Source organism: Megascapheus bottae, chromosome 12 (assembly GCF_031878675.1).
Source record: "Megascapheus bottae isolate mThoBot1 chromosome 12, mThoBot2.hap1, whole genome shotgun sequence".
NCBI lineage: Eukaryota > Metazoa > Chordata > Mammalia > Rodentia > Geomyidae > Megascapheus > Megascapheus bottae.
The window spans coordinates 41,239,666-41,262,629 of record NC_143520.1 but is presented as its reverse complement, the minus strand read 5'-3'; the positions used below and the strand labels follow the sequence as shown (position 1 = coordinate 41,262,629).

The window sequence follows — 22,964 nt, the reverse complement described above, 5'->3', positions numbered from 1 at the left end:
AAGCAAGCCTAACATACTTGTGGCTCTGAATTCAAACCCTCTACCAGGAAAAAAAAAATAGATAGATAGAAAAACAGACAGATAATCACTGCTCAATGTCCCTTGCCACTTCTATTCAATAAGTCAGCAAAAAGAAAACACAATTAAATTGGAAAGAAAATGTAAAAGCTATTTTGTTTAACTGCAGGGTGACAAAAAATAAAAAAAGAGAGAGAATGAATGTTGAAAAAGAACAATTTTTATTAACCTGACAGTTTGGGGGGGGGGGTAGAATAAAGGATAGTAAGAATTAGGATCTTCAGACCAGCCCTGTCCAGTGCCAACAAAAGGTGGCATCATTGAGACCACATTATACACAAATAGTTCTGACAGCTATGGGATGTGGTGGGTGAGAAGAGGTGACTCCTGGTCTTCTCTCCTGGGGAGGAGATGAGCAGAGCTCTACTAGGAGCTCAACTATAATTGGGGTGTTCATTCTTTGAGACCTGGCAGATGACAATAGGAGGGAGAAAGTAGGACATAGGAGAAATATGGCAGTTTTTGTAGTGTGGCCTAAATTTCTTGCAAGCATCCAGATGAGGGCTGGAATGTGTGAAGGGCACAGGAAGAGGACAAGGAGTTAATTAAAAATAAAGAAAAACTTGAGTGCCATGCTTAAAATCCTAGCAACTCAAGAAGCTGAGACCTGAGGATCACAGTTCTAAAGTCAGTCTGGGCAGGAAAGTCTATGAGACACTTATCTCCAATTAAGCACCCCAAACCAGCCAGAAGTGGAGCTATATTTCAAGTGGTAGAGCACTAGCCTTGAGCAGAAAAGTCTCAGAGACAGCACTCCCGGGCCCTGAGTTTAAGCCCCAGGACCAGCCCCAGAAAGGGAAGAAAAGAAAGGAAAAGAGAAGAAAGAGCAAAAAGAGAAAATGAAAGAAAGAGGGGGAAAGGAAAAGAAAGGGAAGGAAGAAATAAACAAAGAAGAGAAAGTTAAGAAAGAGAAGGAAGGAGGGAAGGAAAGAAGGAAAGAAGGAAGAAAGGAAGGAAGGAAGAAGGAAGGAAGGAAGGAAGGAAAAAAGAAAAGAAAAGAAAGGAGGGAGGGAGGGAAGGAGGAGAGGAAGAAAGAGAAAAAAGAAGGAAGCAAGGAAAGTAGGATGAAGAAAGGAAGGAAGGAAGCCAAACAAAGAAAAAGATGTAACTAGATATATGGTATGTTCTAGGGACTAGAGGCTGGGTCTAGAATAGCAGGGATTCTTGAAGGGAAAGCAAGTGAGGGAGGACATGCCAAAAGGGAGAGGGGTAAAGGTAGGGAAGGTACACTGCATACATGAATAATCACTAAAAGTTTCCTTTTCTTTGGTGCTAGGAATGATACTTAATATATGCTGGACAAACACCCTAGCAATAGAATGTGTTGTGTTATTTGGGCCAGGAATGTGGCCTAGTGGTAGAGTGCTTGCCTAGTGTACATGAAGCCCTGGTTTCAATATCACAGAAAAAGCCAGAAGTGGTGCTGTGGCCCAAGTGGTAAAGCACTAGCCTTGAGAAAGTCCAAGGACAGTGCCCAGGCCCCAGGACTGGCAGTTCAAGCCCCAGGACTGGCAAAAAAGGAAGAGAAAAGAACATGTTGTTTTTGCTACTTTTTGGGGCACAGAATGCATTTTCCCAACAAAATTATTGTGTTCAAGCTAGATTCAGAATGACAAAGGCCAAATATCATGCAGATGCTAGACTTTAAAAAAATGCATGCTTCAATACACATGATTCAACATGTTTGCAATTGTGGGACTGTTTCATGGGTGTGGGGTGGGGTGGAAAAGAGAATGTTAGAGGGTGAAAAATACCAAAATAAATGGGATCATTGGAAAAAGATAGCAAAACGAAACTCACTGAAAGCTATTGCTTCATATGAGGTAGCAGAGATTAAGGAAATGAAGCAGGTTGAAATTGCTTTGGGAAGGAAGAAACAGGACAAGGGAGAGTGTTAAGAGGCTGAATCTGATCAAGGTACATTGTATGTAGATATGAACATGCCAAAGGAAAACCTTGTTCAAATAACCGCTGCTAACAAAAAAAAATGTGACAAGCCTGGTGATGGTAGTTTACAACTGTAATCCTAGCTACTCAGGAGGTTGAGATCTGAGGATCACAGTTTAAAGCCAGCCCTGGTACAAAAGTCTGTGAGACTTATCTCCAATTAACCACTAGAAAATCAAAAGTGGCACTGTGGCTAAAGTGGTAGACTGATAGCCTTGAGCTGAAGAGCTCAGAGACAGTGCCCAGGCCCATAGTTCAAGTCTTACAACCAACCCCCCCCCAAAAAATGTGATGAGCCAGGACTGTAATTCTAGCCCCCCCCCCCAATTATAAATGGAGACGTGGCTTGAGTAGTACAGTGCTAGTTGTAGTAGCGTGCCAGCCTTAAGTGAAAAGGCTCAGAATAGTACCCAGACCCTGAGTTCAAACTCCAAAATCAGCACACACACACACACACACACACACACACACACACACACACACACAGAAGGTTAGAACCATTGTTCAAGGTTCCATTCATTCACCAGCAGCATGCCAAAGCCTATTTATTCTTCTGAGTGCCTGGAGTCATAATCTTCATGACTTCATGCTATATTAATCATGTTGTATTAATACATATAAGTAATGTGTCACTTCCCACAATTTTTAATTATAACCTCCGTATGAGGAAGTGTAATCCAAGCTACAGATCCATAGACTAGGAACATTTCTCATCACTACAATCCATCTGTGAGAGTCTCCCAGCTTCCCCACTGAAGGGCTGATGAGAGTCCTGATGAGTTTCATGCCAAGACTGCACCACATCTTGTTAATTCCACTCTCTTTGACAATTGCTGGGCCTATCTTCACGCCTAACCACCCTGAGCATCCTCTAGGTGCTCTAGAAGTGTTTATTCCCTGCCTGGGGAAAGTCAAGTTGGACAAGGACACATTCTTAGACTAGTCACCCTTCTCCACATCATAAAGCTTAACCATTAAATTTGCCTTTAGCCTTCAAATCAACACTCCTATTTCTAGAAATTTATGCAGTTAACATATCTGCACAAAAGTAACATTATTTAGCCAGGTGCTGCTGGCTCACACCTGTAATCCTAGCTACTCTGGAGGCTGATCTAAGGATCACAGTTCCAAGTCAGCCTAGGTACAAGTCTGTAACTCTTATTCCCAATTAGCTACCCCCCAAAAAAATAGTAGAGCTGTGCCTCAAGTGATAGGGTCCCAGCTTAAATGAAAAAGCTAAGCAAGAACCTAAGACCTGGGTTCCAAGCCCCTGTACTAAAACAAGAAAATAAAGTAGTATTATTTATAATCAAGAAAAACTGGAAATTATGGAAGATATTCATCAAGGAGGGAATAAGAAAATATGCCATGGTAACCCTGTTTTCCCATACTGTGAGCCACAAAACAACCTTTTTTTTTTCTTGGTCAGTTGTGGGCCTTGAATTCAGGGCCTGGGCACTGTCCCTGATCTCTTTTGCTCAAGGCTAGTACTCTACCAGTTTGAGCCACAGCATCACTTCCAGTTTTCTGGTGGTTAATTGGAGATGAGAGCCTCATAGACTCTCCTGTCTGGGCTGGCTTTGAATGGTGATCCTCAAATCTCAGGCTCCTGAGTACTAAAATTACAGGTGTGAGCTGCCAGTGCCCAGCCCCTATGCAGTTTTTGAGATAATAAAACAGATCTACAGGTATTAACATGGTGTATGTTGAAGAAAACAGTGGTTTAGAAATTCTATTTTGATGTAAAGTTAGACAAAGCTATATAAGAAGCAACATGTTAGAATACAAATATATGCATGCTTACAAATGTGCTTATTAAAAACACTATGTAGAAGCTAGAGGTCAAAACATTATATAGGGGCATGGCTCAAGTGATAAAAACATCTGCAGCATGAGGCCCCATTTAAAAAACAATTTTACTAATGTACTATGTTATCACTCATCTCTTTTTGCCATCCCTTGGTCATCTCATATTGTTACAATAGTTCACCTTGTTATCTGATATATTTTATATGTGCTTAATTGGTTATTTGAAATTGGATAGGGAAGGGGGGAAATCAAGATAAGCAGGGGGGAGGGTAGGAGGGAAATGGGGACCATGTCATGAGAAAGGGTATCAATGTTTGTGAAGTTATGCACCTTCTATCTGGTGAATAGAATGTAACCCTTCTATTAATCACAATAAAAAATTATAAAGAAAACAAAAAATTACTAAAATAAAAAAGGAAATCTAGGATATATGTATACACATATATATTTACATATGTATTTATATTTACCATGGGAACATACTGCATCTATAATGAAAATGTCATCCTAAATCTCTTTAAAAGAGCAATGCATTGTAAATATGTAGTGCAAGCATAAATTAATCCATTATGTGTCCTCTCAATGAAAATATCAGCAGGGGCCTTTTAGGAAAATAACAAGCTGATTCTAAAGTTCATGTGGAAAAATAAATATCCTAAAATAACCAGCAATTTTCTAACAAGAGGAAGAGAAATGAGAAAAAGCAAATCTTAGCAGGTATGAAAGTGTATTGTCAAAACCCACAATAAGGTGCCAGGAGATTGGCCTAGTGGTAGAGTGCTTGCCTTGCATGCATGAAGACCCGGGTTCGAGTCCTCAGTACCACATACATAGAAAAAAATGCTGGAAGTGGTAGAGCTCTAGCCTTGAGAAAAGTCCAAGGACAATGCTCAGGCCCTGAGCTCAAGCCCAGGACTGGCAAAAACAAAACAAAACAAAACAAAAACCCACAATAATTAGGAAGGTAATTGAGTAGGAATCCACAAGTGGATATGCAGTTCAATTCAATTTAATCTTAAAATCCAAAAATAGACTCCTGCTTATAAAAATTTGCTTATTAGGAGATGGGAGTTTGGCCTAGTGGTAGAGTGCTTGCCTTGCATGCACCAAGACCCAGGTTCAATTCCTCGGTACCACATACATAGAAAAAAGCTGGAAGTGGTGCTGAGGCTCAAGTGGTAGAGCTCTAGCCTTGAGAAAGTCCAAGGACAGTGCTCAGGCCCTGAGCTCAAGTCCAGGACTGGCCAAAAAAAAATTGTTTTTGCTTATTAGAGAAAGATGGCACTTCAAACCAGAAAGGCGAAACAAATCCTTCAGCAAATGGCATTGGGAGAAAATTAGGGAGGGGGTAACACTGTTCAAAAAGAAATGTATGGGGCCAGGAATTTGGCCTAGCGGTAGAGTGCTTGCCTAGCATGCACGAAGACCTGGGTTCGGTTCCTCGGTACCACATGCATAGAAAAAGCCAGAAATGGTGCTGTGGCTCAAGTGGCAGAGTGCTAGTCCTGAGGAAAAAGCCCAAGGACAGTGTTCAAGCCCCAGTACTGGCAATAGAAGGAAAGAAAGAAAGAAAGAAAGAAAGAAAGAAAGAAAGAAAGAAAGAAAGAAAGAAAGTTACTCAATACATGACTCCTGTAACTGTGACCCCTCTGTACATCACCCTTACAATAATTTTTTTAAGTTAGGCTTTTCAGTCTGTGAGAATTAAGTTAGTATAATAAAAGCAAATCATTCATGAAAAAAAGATAAACAGCATTGGAATAAGAGATTGTCAGTTTCTAGGAGAAAGAACAACATTCCTGATATTATCCTGTACCCAGTAAATACTAGAAGCTTTAAACAGAAAAGTTAAAAATAATCAAAGCATTAGAACCAAGTATAATAAATGATAATATTTTGTAATATAGGAATGTGAAGTACTTTTCTAAACAACATACAAAGCCCAAAAGCCATAAAGGAAGTTATTGATGTATTTGGTTTGATAAAATTAAATTTTCTCCTACTCAGAAACAAATATTGTGAACAAAGCAAAACAAAATATCTGCATAATATCAGGAGGTTAATTATCTTCCCCTGTATTCAACTTAGGGCTTCTCAACTCAGCTTGCTCACAGCTCAAAAGCAACCAATTGAGCCATGACTCTGGCCCTACTGCTTTCTTGTTAATAGGAGATGGAGTCTAGGGAACTTTTCTTCCTAGACTAGCTTCAAACCATAATGCTCTATTCCTAGCCTTCTCAGGAGCTGGATGGCTGTGCCATCCAGTGGACAGATAAGGAGTCTGGATTTCTTTCTTTTTCTTGGGCAGTTCTGGGGCTGGAACTCAAGGCCTGTACTTGTGAGACAAGTGCTCTATCACTGACCCACACATCCAGCACAGAAGCCTGAGCTGACTTGAGCCTCTAGCACTTACTACATAAGCAAGTAATAGGCCAAAGGTAGAGTGTATTTCAGTGGTAGTGTGTTGAGGGAATATACAAGGCCCTGGGTTTGATCTTCTGCATTGCAAACAAATCAACACACACGCATGCGCGTGCGTGCACACACACACACACACACACACACACACACACACACACGTACATACGTACGTAATGGCCAGTGGCTGAAGTGATTGCCTCTCAATACAGAGCTCCAGGTGGAGGGTGGGGGCTGGAGGCTGGAGTTGCACCTGCCCTACCCTGGGCAAGTGAGAGGCTGTTGCTGTGGCAGCAGGAAATTTGTTCCCTCACCTGAACTGTGAGGGCTCAGGAAAGGTCATTCTGCAGTGGTTTCACAGTTGAAAGAGAAAATCATCCCAAACAAAAGGGAAGGAAGAAAAAAACATTCTCTGGCAATTCAGTGTGTTTTCAGCTCCCAGAACATGGCACTCAGAGGGGAAGCTGTCATCTTTCCATTCCTGACCTAGGTCAAGGCTCAGAACACACTGCCTAGCTGTCTTTAGCCTCAATTTCTTTGCAAATAGGAGACCCAGAGTGAGGGCCCCAGGGGGCAGCAGCAGCAAAGCCTGCTGCTTCCTCCGCTGCAGACCTGTCACAGCCACCCATTCCACCTGCACCTCCACCACCCTACCCCCTCCTCCAGCTGCCCCTGCTGCCCAGGCCCCCAGACTCAGGCTTCATTCCCATGAGGTCAGTCCCCTATCCACACAGTACCTTGGACATTGAGCCTTAATCACCTAGCAAGAGTCCTTCAGGATGCCCTGATGAAAACACAGATTCTTAGAGGCAGCATACGTGAGTTCAAATCCCACCTAGAGAAAATTCTTTAGCCTCTCTCAAACTCAGTTTCCATACCTGCCAGAGGGGATACAATGAATTTCTCTGTGAGGTCTGTGGAGACAGAACAAAGAAATGAGAAGCTCTGGTGTACAGTAGGCTCACAGCAAGCAGAAGTTCCCTCCCCACTCACTGTAGCCAGCCTCTTTGTTATCAGATGACACATTTCTCTCTCAGTTTACAGTGGTCACACTTCTCCTTTAGCATCTTCAGTAGTGCCCCAGAAAGGACTCCACGTCACTGGCTTGACGTCTGTAGTCCACACTGAAACAGAAAGTGTCATGAGAGTAATGATTAAAAGTCACAGTCCATGTACTTAAAAATATTCAAAGGAAAAATTACCTGGGGTGAGAAGTTGATATGGGACACATGTGAGTTACTCTCCTTGGGAAATGTCACTCTTGAGGCTGCCTCCACAGTGACATTCAGTGGGTATCTGGGGGTGGGAAAGGAAGCCACAGTTGCCTCCAAGGGACTCAACCTGTAGACCAGGTCCAGGCATTGCCTCCAGAGGGAGCAAACAGAATGTAGTCCCCAAGGGGCAGCCACACCTGAGCCCTGGTATTACAAGTGACTTCAGCAGATAATCTCATTGACACCTGACTGAGTGCTCCCCAAAGGAAGCGGGAAAGCTGGAGATCACTTTCCTATCCTTTTTCATTCAGACCATATTTGAAGATACACGGTGGGAAGCACAGAGGTGCAAAACAGCTTCCACTTACATTGCACAAATGGGAACTGAATGCCTTCCACATGACAGGTGGGATAAAGGTCTTCACATAGCCTTCCTTCATCCCCTGCATCCTCCACACCAGCCTCCTGAATTTAATTCACTTCCATGGATAAATAGCCAGCTTATATGTGTACACCTCAGCAGAAACTCCTCCATTTGGCTCATCCCAGCCACAGAGGTAAATGATGGCGTGGCCAAAAGCCCTTCTGGTGATTGATCTGGGATTGGGCATGGAGTAGAGTTCTGACAATGAACAAGAAAGGAGAGGGAAATACACACACACACACACACACACACACACACACACACACACACATTACATAGCTTCTCTTATTCTGCTATCCACTATTATGTCTCTAACCCTGGTAGCCATTTTTGTAACAAGGAGGGCACCAAATTGATACGACAAGAATGGCAGATTGGAAAGGTAGAAAGAATTTGGTTTTGTTTTACTAGATCAAACCCAGTACTTCATGCATTCTAGGCAAGTTCCCTACCACTGAGCTATACCTTCAGCTGTAGAAACTGGGTTTTTGTGATATTGTTTGAGTGACAGACTAATCAGACACCGTCACCTTAGTTGGGACTTATTGCTAAGTAAAATGATCCATTGTCCCTGTAGCTGTCACTTTGAGATGTTTGTGTTTATCGTCACTGAAAGCATCCAAACTGATAAACAGCCATACCTACTTGAAGTCAGTTTTTACTGTTTTAATCTGGGCATGTAAATAGTCACACAGCTAACTTACTTTTCAGTCTTTCAAATAAGTAGGGGAGCACAGTCTTCCTTGGCTGGCTATCAACTGAGAACAGCATTTGCCTGAAGTGATGCCTCTTTATTCTAGGTTACAAGAGCTCGTTTAGATATGTCCCACATTGGGCAATGGTCCTGCATGGAGATGGGGAGGCAGGAGAGCATCATCAAGTAGAGCTTGTGGCCTCAAGGGGCCAATCTGGATACCACATGGGACCCACTAGTAGGGATATGGAAATATAAGAGAACTGGTAGAGAGAGAAAACCTGAGGATGAGAAGGGCCTCCGCTGGGCACAGCTAGCACATGTCTACAATCCTGTATACTCAAAAAGGGTTGAGTCTGAGAATCCCAGATCAAAACCAGCCTGAGAAGACAAAGCCAAGAGACTCTCATTTTCAATTAACTTGCAAAAAAAAAAAAAGCCAAAAGTGGAGATGTAGCTCAAATAGTAGAGTGGCAGCCTTGGATGAAAAAAGGTAAGGGATAGCACTCAGGCTCCTAGTTCTCGGCCCAGTACTGGCACAAAACTAAAAATTACAAATAAAAATATAGAGAACAGGGCCTTATGACTGAAAGCTATATGACAAGAACATTCAGTGTTTGCAGTAACATCAAGCTATAAGCTAGAACTCTACTCCTCCAAGACCTGCAGATCTTGCAAGATGAGGGCCATCTAGTGGACAGCAGGGGAGCCCAGGGCCCTGGTACATCTATACTAGTAATTGAACTGTGGAGACACAGCTGAAAGAAGAACAAATATGAATTTAAATCCACAACTTGCCCCACAACTAACAGCATTAAACTTGAAGAGACTGTGTTAGATCTAAATTGTTAGTTTGACAGCGTCTTGCTATGCAGCCCAGGCAGGTCTTGTATTCATGATCTTCCTATTTAAGGCTCCCAAGTGCTAGGTTTATAGGTATGTACCAGAATGTCTAGCTGGTAGTAATAAATCAAACCCTCAAACTCTTGAGGGCTGGTGACTAAAGCAGAGGGTAGGTATAAGATATGAGATAATGATTTAAGATTTTTTTAATGTAAGTTTTTTTTTGTCTAGACTTTTGACTTTGGGGCTTGTCCTTAGTTACAGCCTTCTTTTCCCCTAACTCCATTTGTCCTATACTGTAGGTAGCAAATATTTTGATTTGTTATACTAAAAAGAACTTTGAAAATTCAAGATACTTTTTCATAATCCTTTTGTAATATTGTGTCATTGTTTTTAATTATCTTCTTTATTTGTCAGTTTAACAAGAAGCTAGCTGTTGGCACATGTCTGTAATTCCTGCATGTGAGAGTTTGACGCAAAAAGGTTGGAAATACAATGCCAGCCTGAGCTACCTAATACTGTCTGAAAATAGAGGGGAAAAAAAAAACAGGAAAATTTCAATCAAAGTTGTTTAGTGATGGGCTTATCACCACTAGCAACTGGTAGGATTTTTTTTTTCAGAATTTTCAGTGAGAGTACCACTGATTCTTTTTTATTTTTTATTTTATTTTTTAAGATTTTTACATCATATTTCAAATGTCATGTTTAACAATCAAGTATTCAAGAAGGGATTCTCTATATACAATCACTGGCACATAGATTTTAGAACATAATTAAAATTAAGCTGAGGATTTGTATGTCATAGATACATATCAATCCATATAATATAACATTACGTCTATAGATTATATATCCCATCATATATATTGTTTTGCCAGTTCTGGGCTTGAGCACTGTCCTTGGACTTTCTCAATGCTAGAACTTTACCACTTGAGCCTCAGCACCACTTCCGGCTTTTTCTATATATGTGGTACCACGGAATCGAACCCGGGTCTTCGTGCATGCTAGGCAAGCACTTTAACCACTAGGCCAAATTCCCGGCCCCATCCCCATCATATATTGTTGTCTATGTAGTTATGTTTATATCTCCAAGACCAGGTCCCTAATCTTGGATGCCCAAATATTGAGTCATGGCTCTTGTACTGTTTGGATCTAATAGCCACATATTAAGGATACCATGCACCTTTTGGTCCTTTGGCCTTACTTAATCTCACTCAACATAATTTGCTCTAATTTCATCCACTTCCCAGCAAATGCTATTATTTTATCTTGCCTGTTAGCTACGTAGAATTCCAGTGTGTGTGTGTGTGTGTGTGTGTGTGTCTGTGTGTGTGTGTACCACATTTTTTGTATCCATTCATTTGTAGTAGGGCATCTGGGTTGTTTCCATCGCCTGGCTATTGTGAATAGTGCAGAGATAAACATAGCTGAGCAGGTGTCCTTATCATAACCTGGGTTATGATGTTCAGGGTAGATGCCCAGGAGTGGTGTGGTGGGCTCATAGGGAAGGTCAATTTTCAGTTCTTTAAGAAACCTCCAAACTGCCTTCCAGAGTGGCTATACTAGTTTACATTCCCACCAGCTGTGCAGTAGGGTTCCTCTTTCTCCACGACCTCGAACTGGCAGATATTTTAACAAGTATTCCAGGCTGAGAGTTTGGCCTAGCAGTAGAGTGCCTGCCTAGCAGGCATACAAAGATCTAGGTTTGATTCCTCAGTACCACATACATAGAAAAAGCCAGAAGTGGTGCTGGGGCTCAAGTGGTAAAGCTCTAGCCTTGAGAAAGCCCAAGGTCAGTGCTCAGGCCCTGGGTTTAAGCCCCAAGACTGGCAAAAAAAAGTATTCCTTCACAATGGCTGTACTGAACCATAGGAAGAAGTTTCTCTTCTATCTAAATCCAGGAAATTAATCTGACATACTTCTAAAAATAGCAGTGGTCTTTCTCGTCCATATCCTTTCTTCTATTTTAAAAAAGTACTTGTTCACTCCTTTTCCCCAGATGTTAGCTGGGAAATGAAGATCTTTTTTTAAACTCAAGCTAGAACTCACAGATATCTGAAAGTGTTGATAACACCAATAGTGTCACTTGCATCAAAATCTTGCCAAATTCAGAATAAGAAGAATGTGTAATTGCCAGTTGACCTTCCTTTATTAAATGCACAGAAATCACAAGGTGTGTACCTGTGAGAATTTCTTGGATTTCTTGAATGAATACCCTTCAAAAATGTCTGATATCTAGTAGGACTGACATTTAGACTTTGGAAGCAGAACTAAATTCAAATTTGAAAAGGTTGGTCAGCTGTTCAGGGTAGATGTTTTTCATTTAGTGCTGTGATCACATTCAGCTTATTATAGTAGCAGAAAACTTGGGGGTTGAGTTATTTTTAGGGAGGGTAGTTCCCATGATCCTCCTGAAGATTCATCCCCATTACACCTATATCCACTGTCAACAATCTTCAGCCAGTTTTTTAAAACTAAGTCATAACCCTAAATTCATAGACCCTAAATTAATCAGCACATGAATCAAAACCAGATAGGACAGAAAACACAATACTCGAAGTAGTAACTACAATATATGTTGAACTAGAATTCTCTTTCTTTCTCCCTGTCTCTGTTATGATACAAAATAGATATTTTAGGATGAGTTACCCTTAAATATATTAGTAAGCCATGGTTTGAAGATTACCACATGCAGATATTTCACATTATAAGTATTACTTGTAAGAGGAAAATTATTAGAGATGTAATGAAAAAATTTTTAAATTTTATATTTATTGTAAAGATGATGTACATAGAGGTTAAAGTTACATAGGTCAGTTAATGAGTACATTTCTTTTTTTAATTAAAGAATTAACATTGATTTTTATATCATATTTCAAATGACGTGTTTAAGAAACATGTTGTAATGAAAATTTTTCAACAAGTGTCATAGACCTGGAAATTATCTACAATCTGTAAACAAGTTATTTCATCTTTGGGTAGTTGGGGTTTTTTTGCAGGGGGAGGGTGGTCCTAGGGTTTAACTCAGAGTCCAGACACCATCCCTGAGCTTCTGTGCCCAAAGCTGGTGCTGTACCACTTCAGCCATAGCTCCATTTTGTCTTTGGTGGTTAATTAGAAATAAGAGTCTCACAGACTTTCCTGCCCAGGCTGGCTTTGGATTTACGGTGATTTCAGGAAATACTCATGATATAACACTAAATTTAAAAAGAGAATCTAAAACCTGTTCATACTATATAATATTTTCTTTTGCGATGAGGATGGATCTCATTATGTAGCTCAGACTGGCATTGACTTGAGATCCTGCTGCTGCTGCTGCTGCCTGAGTGCTGGGATTACAGGTATTCTCTGCCATGTGAGGCTTCACACTATATAATCTTAATCAAAAACTAGCAAGAAAAAACAGTGGCAATACTGGTAACAGTGATTTTTTTCCCCAAGGGATTGAGTTATGGGTGATTTTCTCCTCTTTATCTCTCTACTTGTCAATGTCTCTATTCTATGTAATATGTAATATATCTATATCCCATGGTCAAATGTGTTTCTCCTCTGTAAGATCAGCTGTGTTCTTCTCAGTCAGATAACAATGTCGTGACCATCGTTAGTTCTGCAAGGATATAACCTTAAGTCCATTGTTGGGCCTGTGAGAGTGAAACTCTCTCTCTTTTAAATGGACTTTCACAGAGCAGTGACTTTTGAAGATTGACATCACACACCTTTTTGAGGAGCTGACACAAGAGCACTGGGGCCAATGTTCTAATCTACCCTTCCACGTCGCTACCTCTCCTCCAGTCCAAGGCATTGCCATTGCACAGTAGTTCATCACCACTAACACAGTGTTTTAAAACTACACCCACTTATTATCTTCTTCTCTGCAGGTTGGAATTCTGACATGATCTCATTGAACTCAAACTAAACTTATCAAAAGACCTGAATTCCCACTGGAGCCTACAGTGGAAAAATCTGCTTACTTGCCTTTTCCAGATTAGAAAAGCTACCTGGGTTCCTTGTCTTCCTCCATGTGCAAAGTCAGCATTGAAGTTCCTCCAGCTCTTTCCTTCCACACTCACCTTTCTGACCCTCCTTGTGATTACTTTGAGCCCACCTGGATAATCCAGGGGACCTCCTTAGATTAGGACTTCCCTTAATTTAGTAGCATCTGCAAAATCCCTTTCCACATGCATGGGAACACATTCAGAGAATCTGATAATTATGAAAGACATATGGGGGGGCCGTGAGGGAGAGGGAGCATAGTTGCATCTATCACAACGTTTGATAAAATATCAAGGATGATAGCTGGACATGGAAGGATGTGACCTCTCCAGCATTACACAGCGGTTTGAACATTGCCCTGTAGCATTAGCAGGCCCGAATGTGTATGGACCAGTAGATTTTCCACTAGAGGGCAGTATCCATTAAAAACAGGATCCCTTGTCACTCAGCCAGGGCACTGCCTTATACAAAGGCTACACAGAGATAGGTCTAAGTAGACTGTCACTGTGCTTCTCATAAATGAAGACAAGATGTAGAAGCATACAAAGACCACTGTAGTTGCCATCAGTTTTACTTCTAGATTTACATCAGCAAGCTCTGGCCATCCATGGAGGGGGAAAATGAACCAAAGAAGGGCGATGGATGTGGGGCTCAAGAAATTTGAGGATTATGGGCGGGGAGTTTGGCCTAGTGGTAGAGTGCTTGCCTAGCATGCATGAACACCGGGGTTTGATTCCTTGGTACCACATACATAGAAAAAAGCCAGGAGTGGTGCTGTGGCTCCAGTGGTAGAGTTCTAGCATTGAGAAAAAGTCCAAGAACAGTGCTCAGGCCCTGAGTTCAAGCCCAGGACCAGCAAAAACAGAAAAAAAAAAGTTGAGGATTATACCTCAGTTTTATTTGTACTTTAGTGTTTTCTAGGCAATGCCACATTGTATAAAAATTAGAAAATATGGATTCACAATTTAAAAGTGAGATTTTCATTAAAAAGTAATATTAATTAAATATAAAGTAAATCTCTGTCATTTTTTCAGAAATGATTCCAAAGATAGAATGCTGAAAAATTTAGATACGTACCTGCATTTTAGAAAAGACGAAAGAAAATTTGATCTTGAGGAATTAAATGGTTGATAAAGCTTCTGAAATACCAGCAAAAAAAGGAGTTTTTATGCTGGGTGCTAGTGGCTCACATCTGTAACTCTAGCTACCTGAAGATTTAGAGGATCTCACTTCAAGGCCAGCCTAGGGGGAAAAAAAAGCTTTTTAAGATTCCTTTCAACCAAGAGTTGACATAATTTTGCTTCCTCATCACCATGTTTTCTAGCTGGCTGTAGGTTTTTTAAATTATCCAGTTTTAGTAGGCATGTGAACATGCCTACTAAACTGAATATATAGTGACTAAATATTCATGTTTTATTTTTCAAAGTCTTTTTTTCTTTGCCAGTCCTGGGGCTTAAATTCAGGGCCTGGACACTGTCCTCAAGGTTCTTTTGTAGAGATCTCCCCAGAACCGCCCCTTCAGAACAAACAGGAACTTCTGAAAACCATAAAACTACTCTCTGACAGTTGAATGGGACCCAACTGGCGTGAGAACTTTCCGTCAGTTTCCACCAGCCTGGGAAGCTCCCTAAATCTTATCTCACTCGACCACCTGATGGGTGTAATTTTTGCCTTTAAAAAGGCAGTGTAAACTCTGATCAATGACTTCTCCCAGCCTCGCTGCCAAGTGCCTGTGGATGAGTTCCCTGCCTGGCTTGTATCCCGCAATAAACCTTGCTTTTGCATTTCAGCTGCCTCTATCTCGGTGGTCTTCTTTGGGGGGACCCCTCCTCTGGGCACAACATTTGGGGGCTCATCCGGGATCCCCCAGGAAGACCCTCTGAGGCCTGAAAGGTTTGTTGCCTAGTAACCAGTAAGAGCGCTCGCTGTTTGTCTGTGTCTGTGTTGTTGCTGTTTTCACTTCCACTTTGTAGTGGTCGATTGGTCACATTTGTATCTGGCAGGCTCTCACTGGGATAGACATATCCCGACAGTGATCCTGGAGAGAACGAGAGACGTCCTGATCCCCACTCTGGGCAAAGGGTCCAATTTGGACTCCAAGCCATCTAGGGGCACCAAAGAGGTGTCCGTCTGATTTGACACAGAGTGGAGTGTGTTTGGGCAGCTCCTGAGTGAGAGTAAGGGGGTGCCATTTGGTCCTGGGAACTTTCTGTGAACTTTGTCTCTTTGAATTTGTTGGTTGTTACCTGTTGTGTGTTTGTCTTCAGTCTAAAACTCTTGCGTCGCTGATAGCAGTTTTTGCAGGTAGGATGGCCTTGGCCAGCCAGCTGCCAGAGAATGGAAGTCTCCACAAGACAGGCGCCCCCCCCCCCAAGAGCTTTCAGGGCCCCAGTTGTCTTCCTCATTCTGACTGCTGCCAGGCATGCCATCAAAATTTGAGGTTACTTAAAGGTCTCTGCTGCTGTTTTTGTTAGGTGTATTTTAAACATTTGAATGGCTGCTCCCACTCAGCTGCAATTGAGGCAATCGAGGCAGCTGCAAGCCTAGTCTAGCTTCCTTTTTCCTAAAACGTGGCTAAAGTAGCAATCTGGAGACAACTGATGGCAGGACATAGGCATCAGTCTTGGTTTCCCAGGTTTAAATTTGGTTCTGTAAACTGTCATGTGAGATGGCCTAGTCAAAATTGGGAAAATGACTAGAGTCATGCTCAAGATTTGGCACTGGAAATTACCTTGTAAAAAGTTTTGTTCTGAACCTGGTTCTCACCTGCAAGATTAAAATTGGCAAAGCTCTCTTGACACAAACTTCTGGAAAATTTACAGCTGATATTAATTTTGTGTGCTTTAAGATCTTTGAGTATGTTTGAGTATGAATGTGTGTGTGAATGGGTGTGAGTGAACATGTTCATTGCATTATTTTAAAGAGGAACTGGTTAACAGAATTTTTCTACTTGTTTAGCCCAGAAGCATTAGGGAATTTGGAATTTATTTCCTTGAGTTAAAGTTTTAGAAATTTAAATGTGAAATTGCTTATCAATGTCAGAAACTTCGCCTGTTTTAATCAAATGCTAAGAGAAAGGACAGGAAAACTTGGGATATTCCTGTGTGACCATCTTTGGGGTGAGAGGTGGACTGGCAAAGGAGCAGCTCTGGGTTCCCATGGTGGAAAAGGCCCTAAGGGAGGGTCCATGCATGGTGAAAGAAGATAAGCTGGCACAAAGACTGTTTATCTAAACCTGCTCAGATGGACTGAGTAGACCATCTTTGTCCTTTTCCCTTGCAGACTGACACTGGAAATCTGATGGTAAAATGTAGGTGATGTAATTAGTATTTCTTAAATTGCCCTCTAAAATGTATTACATTTGGGAAAGGGTTTTTAAGAGGAATGTTTAAAGGTTTATCTCCTTATGATTTGGTTTCATGCTACTGGGTTGCAATTGGATGTATTTTAGAAAAAAAAAGGGAACTAAGTCTGGACTTCCGGTGCACTGATGATGTTTGTAGTTCTTGCATTAAGGAAAAACTTATTTGAATTTAAACTATTGTTGGAGTTCTAGGCAGTAACCTAAACTGCAGAAGAAAAAAAAAATGCCTCATCTAAAAGAAGGCCTGGAGGCAAAAGGGAATGCCTTGAGCCCTTAAAGAGTTTTTCAAATGAAAGAACATTAGAAATGGGTTTCTGAACAAAATTTGAAAGTGAAGTTGTCCTAAATGCTTTTTTTAAAGTTAGGACTACCAAAATGATTGCTTAATTGCTATTTCAGCTTGCTCTTGTATAGCAATTTCCAGCTGGCCCATGGAACAGCAAATCCTCATTTAGATGTAATTTTGGCCCTTACCAAATTCCAGGTAAGATCATGCTTAGAGGCTATTTCTATGATGACCACCTTGTTGTTTCTAATTGGAGTAATGTGGCCTTACAAAGGACTCATTGATCTGAAAGCTGCAGTTTTGAGCCATCCCGGGCAAAGCAGAGTCCCTGTGAGACTGTGGTGTCTAATTTGGCAGCAGAGTGCTAGTGAAAGCAACCTATCAAGATGCAATAACAGTCATTGCTCAGGCTGAGTATGGTGGTGTGGATATTGGGGAAGAAGTGGATAAGAAAGGATTTGCTAAAAAATGAAAACTTCCTTCTAGCTCTCAAGTCTGTGAGGAAAAGAAATCAGACCCTAGTCATCTTACTCTTGGGAATCTCAAGAATACTATTCCCTTGTGGGGGCACTGATCCAACCAGTCAAACTTCAGCAAGCCAAAGGGCGTTTAAATGGGAGGCTGCCTCTTGACTTGCAGGATGAGAGTAATTCAGGAAGTCAAGTGACATTTCCAAAGGAAAGTTTGGCTGTTGGTAACTTTAATTTAGGATCTAATGTTAGTCTGGAAAAACTTAAGCAGGACCAGAAACTGATTGAAGAGAATGAAAAACTTAAAAATGAGAAAGAAGTTCTACTTGAACAGGTTGTCAGGATGGCTGAGAGGTCTAAAGCACTGCATTCAGAAAGATGTTCTACTTGAAAGTTACAAGGCTTTAGAATTGAAAGTTAAACAGACTGCTCAGGAGCTTCAACAAGAGAAAGCAACTACTATGGATTTGAAAAATCTGGCAGCTAATGTGGAAATAAGCTTCTCTGCAGCATCTTTTTTTCATATATTTTTATTGTAATTAATAGAAGGGTTACATTATATTCGCCAGATAGAAGGTGCATTAATTCACATACATTGATACCCTTTCTCATGTCTTGGTCCCCATATTCCTCCTCCCCACCCCCACCCCTCATCTTGTTTTCCCCCCTTCCCTATCCAATTTCAAATAACCAAATACAAATACATCCAATATATCAGATAACAAAGTGAGATACTGTAACAATATGAGATAACCAAGGGACAGCAAGAGAGATGAGAGATAACATAGTACATTAAGGACAATAATCACTCATTATATGGCTTATGTTTCTATATACTAGAGGTCCTTTCATTTAGCTTCATCCTATATGGCCTTATGTATCTAGGTTTTGCTCTATTGCAAATCTCTGCTATGAGAGCCCAAGGTTTCTACTGATTTTGACAAATGAGGGAAACCATTGAGTCTATGTTCCTTTGAGTCTCTGCAGCATCTTGTAGCATGGTTCCAGAGCATTCTAAAGGTTTTTTAATCTTTCTTTGGAAAAATCACTGACTTCTCATGACAAAATTGATGATATTGATGACATCTTAGAGAAGACTGAGTCATGTGTTTGCAAAGAGCTGGAGTTATCTCTAACTGAACAGTTGAAGAAGATCTGTTTAGAGGAAAGGCTCATTGTCACATTACAATCCAAGTATAAGGACAGTGTTGAAGTTTAAATGTGAGAATAAATAACCCAGTGTGGATCACTTGCTGTTCATTAAGAAGACGCTGAAAGGCTTGAAAGCTCAACTGAGAACCTGGACTCTGGTGATCTTCTTACTACAAGCCTAGAACGAGATCTTCTTAATGATGAGCCCATGAAGGTACTTAGTAGCAAGCGCCCTGTGGTATGCTCTGAAGTCAATGGGAAGCCAGTTCTTTTAAAGGGCTATTCTGTGGATGTTGATACAGAAGTTAAGGTGATTTAGAGAGCAGCTACTTATCACAGAGCTTACAGAAAAACTAAAGAGGAGTCTGGGTTACTGCCATTGATATTCCTGTTTTGTGTAAGTCTGATCCAATGGCTTATCTGATGGTTCCTTATTATCCTAAAGCAAATCTGAGTGCAGTTGAAGCCAGTAGGCCTTTAACTTCAGAAGAAGCTTTAAACAATGTATTTGCTTTAAATTTGTGAGCAAGGAACTGTTGGGGATTTTGACTTCACCAAATCAGTGTGTCAACGAGCCTCATGATGGTTGGTGGCTTGAGTCTGATGTCAGCTGAATTGAAAATGGGAAAACCTCCTTCCACAAGACTTATATGCTTATGGCAGCCTTTTATTATGGCTTTCTGTTCAAAATCAGGAATTTGAAACAAATGAAGATGGAATTCCCAAAGTGGATCAGTTTCATTTGGATAATGTCAAATCCATTCTCTAACTTTAGAAGTTCGATGACTTCTGAACAAGTTTTGAATGCTGAATGCTTCTTGGTGCCCAAGGGGAAGTCAATTCCAAACCATAAAAAGAGGTGGAATAGAGATACTCGGAAGACTTGGGTGGGAACCAGAATGAGACACTACTGGGACAAAATAAATAAAGCATCCAGATGCAGTAAGCCACTGCTTGGATGGCAGAGATGGTGACAGATCCTAGAGTCACTTGTGCTTGGCCATTCAAAATTAATCAAGAGCCAGGAGGTCATAGAATAGTTTGTAAGCATGCCTTACTAATGTCCATGTCTACTGGGTAGGAACTTGTCAGTCATCTGTAATAGTGGGTAGTTTACAATCCTGAACCCCATGTGTGCTCAAAGCACAAGCTGAGCGAAATTTAGAAATTCAGGAAAGTTTGTGGAACTGAGGCTGTGTCCCTATTGATCTGTTTAGGCCTACACTAACTCCTCAAATGTAATCCTGGCAACCCCTTGGTAAAATAGACTAAGCTTTTAGGGTCCCTAGCTAAGTAGACAATGCCCCTGAATCAGCCTGAAGAAGTTATAGATGAGTCTTCGCCCATCAACCCCCTTAGATGAAGGGACCAGAGGTATTTTTGGAAAGTGAGACAGGATAATCTCAACCCTATACTGTCCTAAAAACCAATGGGGTGCCAGCCTGCAAAAATGAATGTAACCAGTCTGTGCAGAAATTTGCAGGTGACCCAGCAGGAGCTGCTGAGAGATGAGGCTGCTGCTACACATCCTGTCCTGCCTGATTCCACCACCACCCTGCAAAACCCTTGGTGGTGGGACATTCTAGCTGTGCTAAGTTCAAAGTCCCCTAGGTTTTTGCAGCCATTATGGTGACTCTGGATGAGTAAAGGTGATTTTCCATCCAGTGCTGAACAGCTTTGACGTAAGAGGTGCTAAATGTGAATGAGGGCCATAGCAAAGTAGAGAGAAAAAGCTTAGTAAAGAAAACCTTTGGAAAGGAATTGAGAAAACAGAAGAATAGTTTATGAATAAGGGAGGATCTGGAAAGAATTGTCTTACAAAAAAGGGAGAAAGACAAATCCTAGAGCTAGTTAATGGCAATCCACATCTCCCTTGGACCCAGACCTGGCAGGAGAACTTTGGAATCCCTGGGATAGGACCCGAGCTCACTGCTTGTATGTCTGACCAGCCCACTCCTGATCCCCAAGTCAGATTGTGCTAGCTAGGGATGTGAGTCCACCGGGCACATATGGTGGAGCTCTCCTGTCAATGGAGACTTGATTAGTTCTCTGGCTGAAGTAGTTATGCAAAACAGGAGAGGGCTAGATTTATTATTTCTACAGCAGAAGGGCCTTTGTGCCACCCTCGGTGAGGAGTGCTGTTTTTACAGAGGTGGAGACAGGAACTAGAGAACTAGTTAGTAGAATAGGAGCCAGGGTTGGCTCCTATGGAACAAATAACAGGGGGGAATGTAGAGACCCTCCCCCCAGACCCACCCCCTTCAGTACAAAAAGGAACTTCTGAAATACATAAAACTACTCTCTGACAGTTGAATGGGACCCAACTGGCGTGAGAACTTTCCATCAGTTTCCACCAGCCTGGGAAGCTCCCTAAATCTTATCTCACTCAACCACCTGATGGGTGTAACTTTTGCCTTTAAAAAGGCTGTGTAAACTCTGATCAATGACTCCTCCCAGTCTCGCTGCCAAGTGCCTGCGGATGAGTTCCCTGCCTGGCTTGTATCCCACAATAAACCTTGCTTTTGCATTTCGGATGCCTCTATCTCGGTGGTCTTCTTTGGGGGGACCCCTCCTCTGGGCACAACATTTTTTCTGAAGGCTAACACTCTACTACTTGAGCTAGCATACCACTTTTAGCTTTTTTCTGTTTATATGGTACTGAAGAATCAAACCCAGGGCTTCATGCATGCTAGGTAAGCACCCTACCAATAAACCACATTCCCAGCCCACCAAGTCTTTAAACTGAATTGTAGATTTAGAAAGTTAAAATTCATTTAAACAATTAAAGTTCAAATTCAAACCAATAAGAATATTTGGTTATTAGCTTAGCTATCTTTGCCCCTAATTATTTTTTTTGTTTTATTTTGTGTTTTGTTTTTGTTTGGTATTCAGTGAAATGATGTGTTGTTTCCTTAAAAGTTAATTTCACCATCTTGATTTTAGAGTTAGTCTTTGCCAGTTTTTAGACAGTCTTCCTGTTCCTAGCTTCCCTTCCCCCCCCTTTATTTTAAACAACTTCCGATTATAATTTTCCCTTGTTTCTTCAAAGTGAATAGAGGAAATAAAATACCGTCACAAGTCAATGAGCCTTTTCATTCTTATTTTTGGACAGGAAAGTAAAGAAATTTGATTATTTTCTACCTGTTCATTCCCTCAGTTTTTCTTTTTGAGATATCCTCCTGCCTGAATGCCTTCCTCTCCATTTCCCTAATCTCCCCCAAACCCTCAGAGCTCAGCTTAAACCTGCCTTTTTCAAAAAGCCCATGGAAGCAGGGAAGCCAAAGGACTGCTTCCCTCTCTGGGCATCTTGGAAACTGAGACACTTGGTCTATTAAAGCCTCATAAATATGCCTCACCAGCATGTCCATCAAGCACTGTGCAATTCTTTTTTTTTTCATTATTTCGATAATACTTTATTAGATTATATAATCAAACCCACGTAGCACAATTCTTTTATAGTTAAGGGAATTTCATCTCAGAGAGGCCCAAAGACTGTCCTCAAGCTCTTCAGCTCTACGCTACTGCCCTACCACTTAAACCACAGCTCCACTTCCCATTTTCTAGTGATTAATTGGAGATAAGAGTCCCTCATTCTTTAGTGCCCTGGCTGTCTTTGAACTGTGATCCTCAGATCTCAGCTTTCTGAGTAGCTAGGATTACAGGCCTGAGCCACTACCCTGGGCTGTATCTTTCTATTCTTGTATACATTTTAATGGCTTGAAGACAGATCCTGTGTATTCATGCAAAGTATCACAAACATGTATTATTAAGCTCTTATCATTTGGCAGGCACTGAGCCAAGTGCTAGAATCATAAAGATAAAATAAGATAATCCTCACCATCATTATTCTTACAGTCTATGCAGGACAGAGAAGTAGACCAGCAACGGCCCTACAGTTGCGTATTGGCCTGGTACAGAAAATGCAGCAGTGAACAGACAGGAAATCTACCCTAAGCAAAGGTCCATAAAATGAGCCCTGAAAAGTAAGAAATGCAGGGAGAGACCTAGAGGCTGTGGAGGGTATAGGTGAGGTGACAGAGAGAGGGGAGGATGAACTGGCATTTTCTTAGCTGAGCAGCTACTAGTAAGTAGCACTTAGCCAGGCACGATAGAGGAAAGCAAGGAAAACCTAAAATGATGGCTGGGATCACAAGATCTCTAAGAGATGCTATCGTAATTAATTGTCGTGCCTCACAAGTGACCTCAGCCCTACAGCCTGAACTATGGGATAGGAATGTCTCCCAAGTAATATCAATAAGGACTAAGGCCTCA

At 41.3% G+C, this 22,964-nt stretch overlaps 1 protein-coding gene and 1 pseudogene across 2 annotated transcripts in view; one reads left to right on the top strand and one right to left on the bottom strand.

Moving 5' to 3' along the window:
- Tmem163 (transmembrane protein 163) overlaps nucleotides 1–22,964 on the bottom strand; it is a 238,872-nt gene that overhangs the window by 215,277 nt on the left and 631 nt on the right. The window contains exons 1-2 of one of the 2 annotated variants that reach the window (XM_090342910.1): nucleotides 14,498–14,621; nucleotides 7,131–7,376 (exon numbers count right to left, since the gene is read on the bottom strand). In XM_090342910.1, coding sequence (XP_090199036.1) covers nucleotides 7,131–7,278 — 148 coding nt within the window. In that variant the 5' untranslated portion in view covers nucleotides 7,279–7,376; nucleotides 14,498–14,621. Of the gene's footprint in view, nucleotides 1–7,130; nucleotides 7,377–14,497; nucleotides 14,622–22,964 lie in introns of those variants that run through there. The other variant, XM_090342911.1, reaches the window with a different exon arrangement.
- LOC150056459 (serine/threonine-protein kinase 31-like) lies at nucleotides 13,730–22,646 on the top strand (annotated as a pseudogene).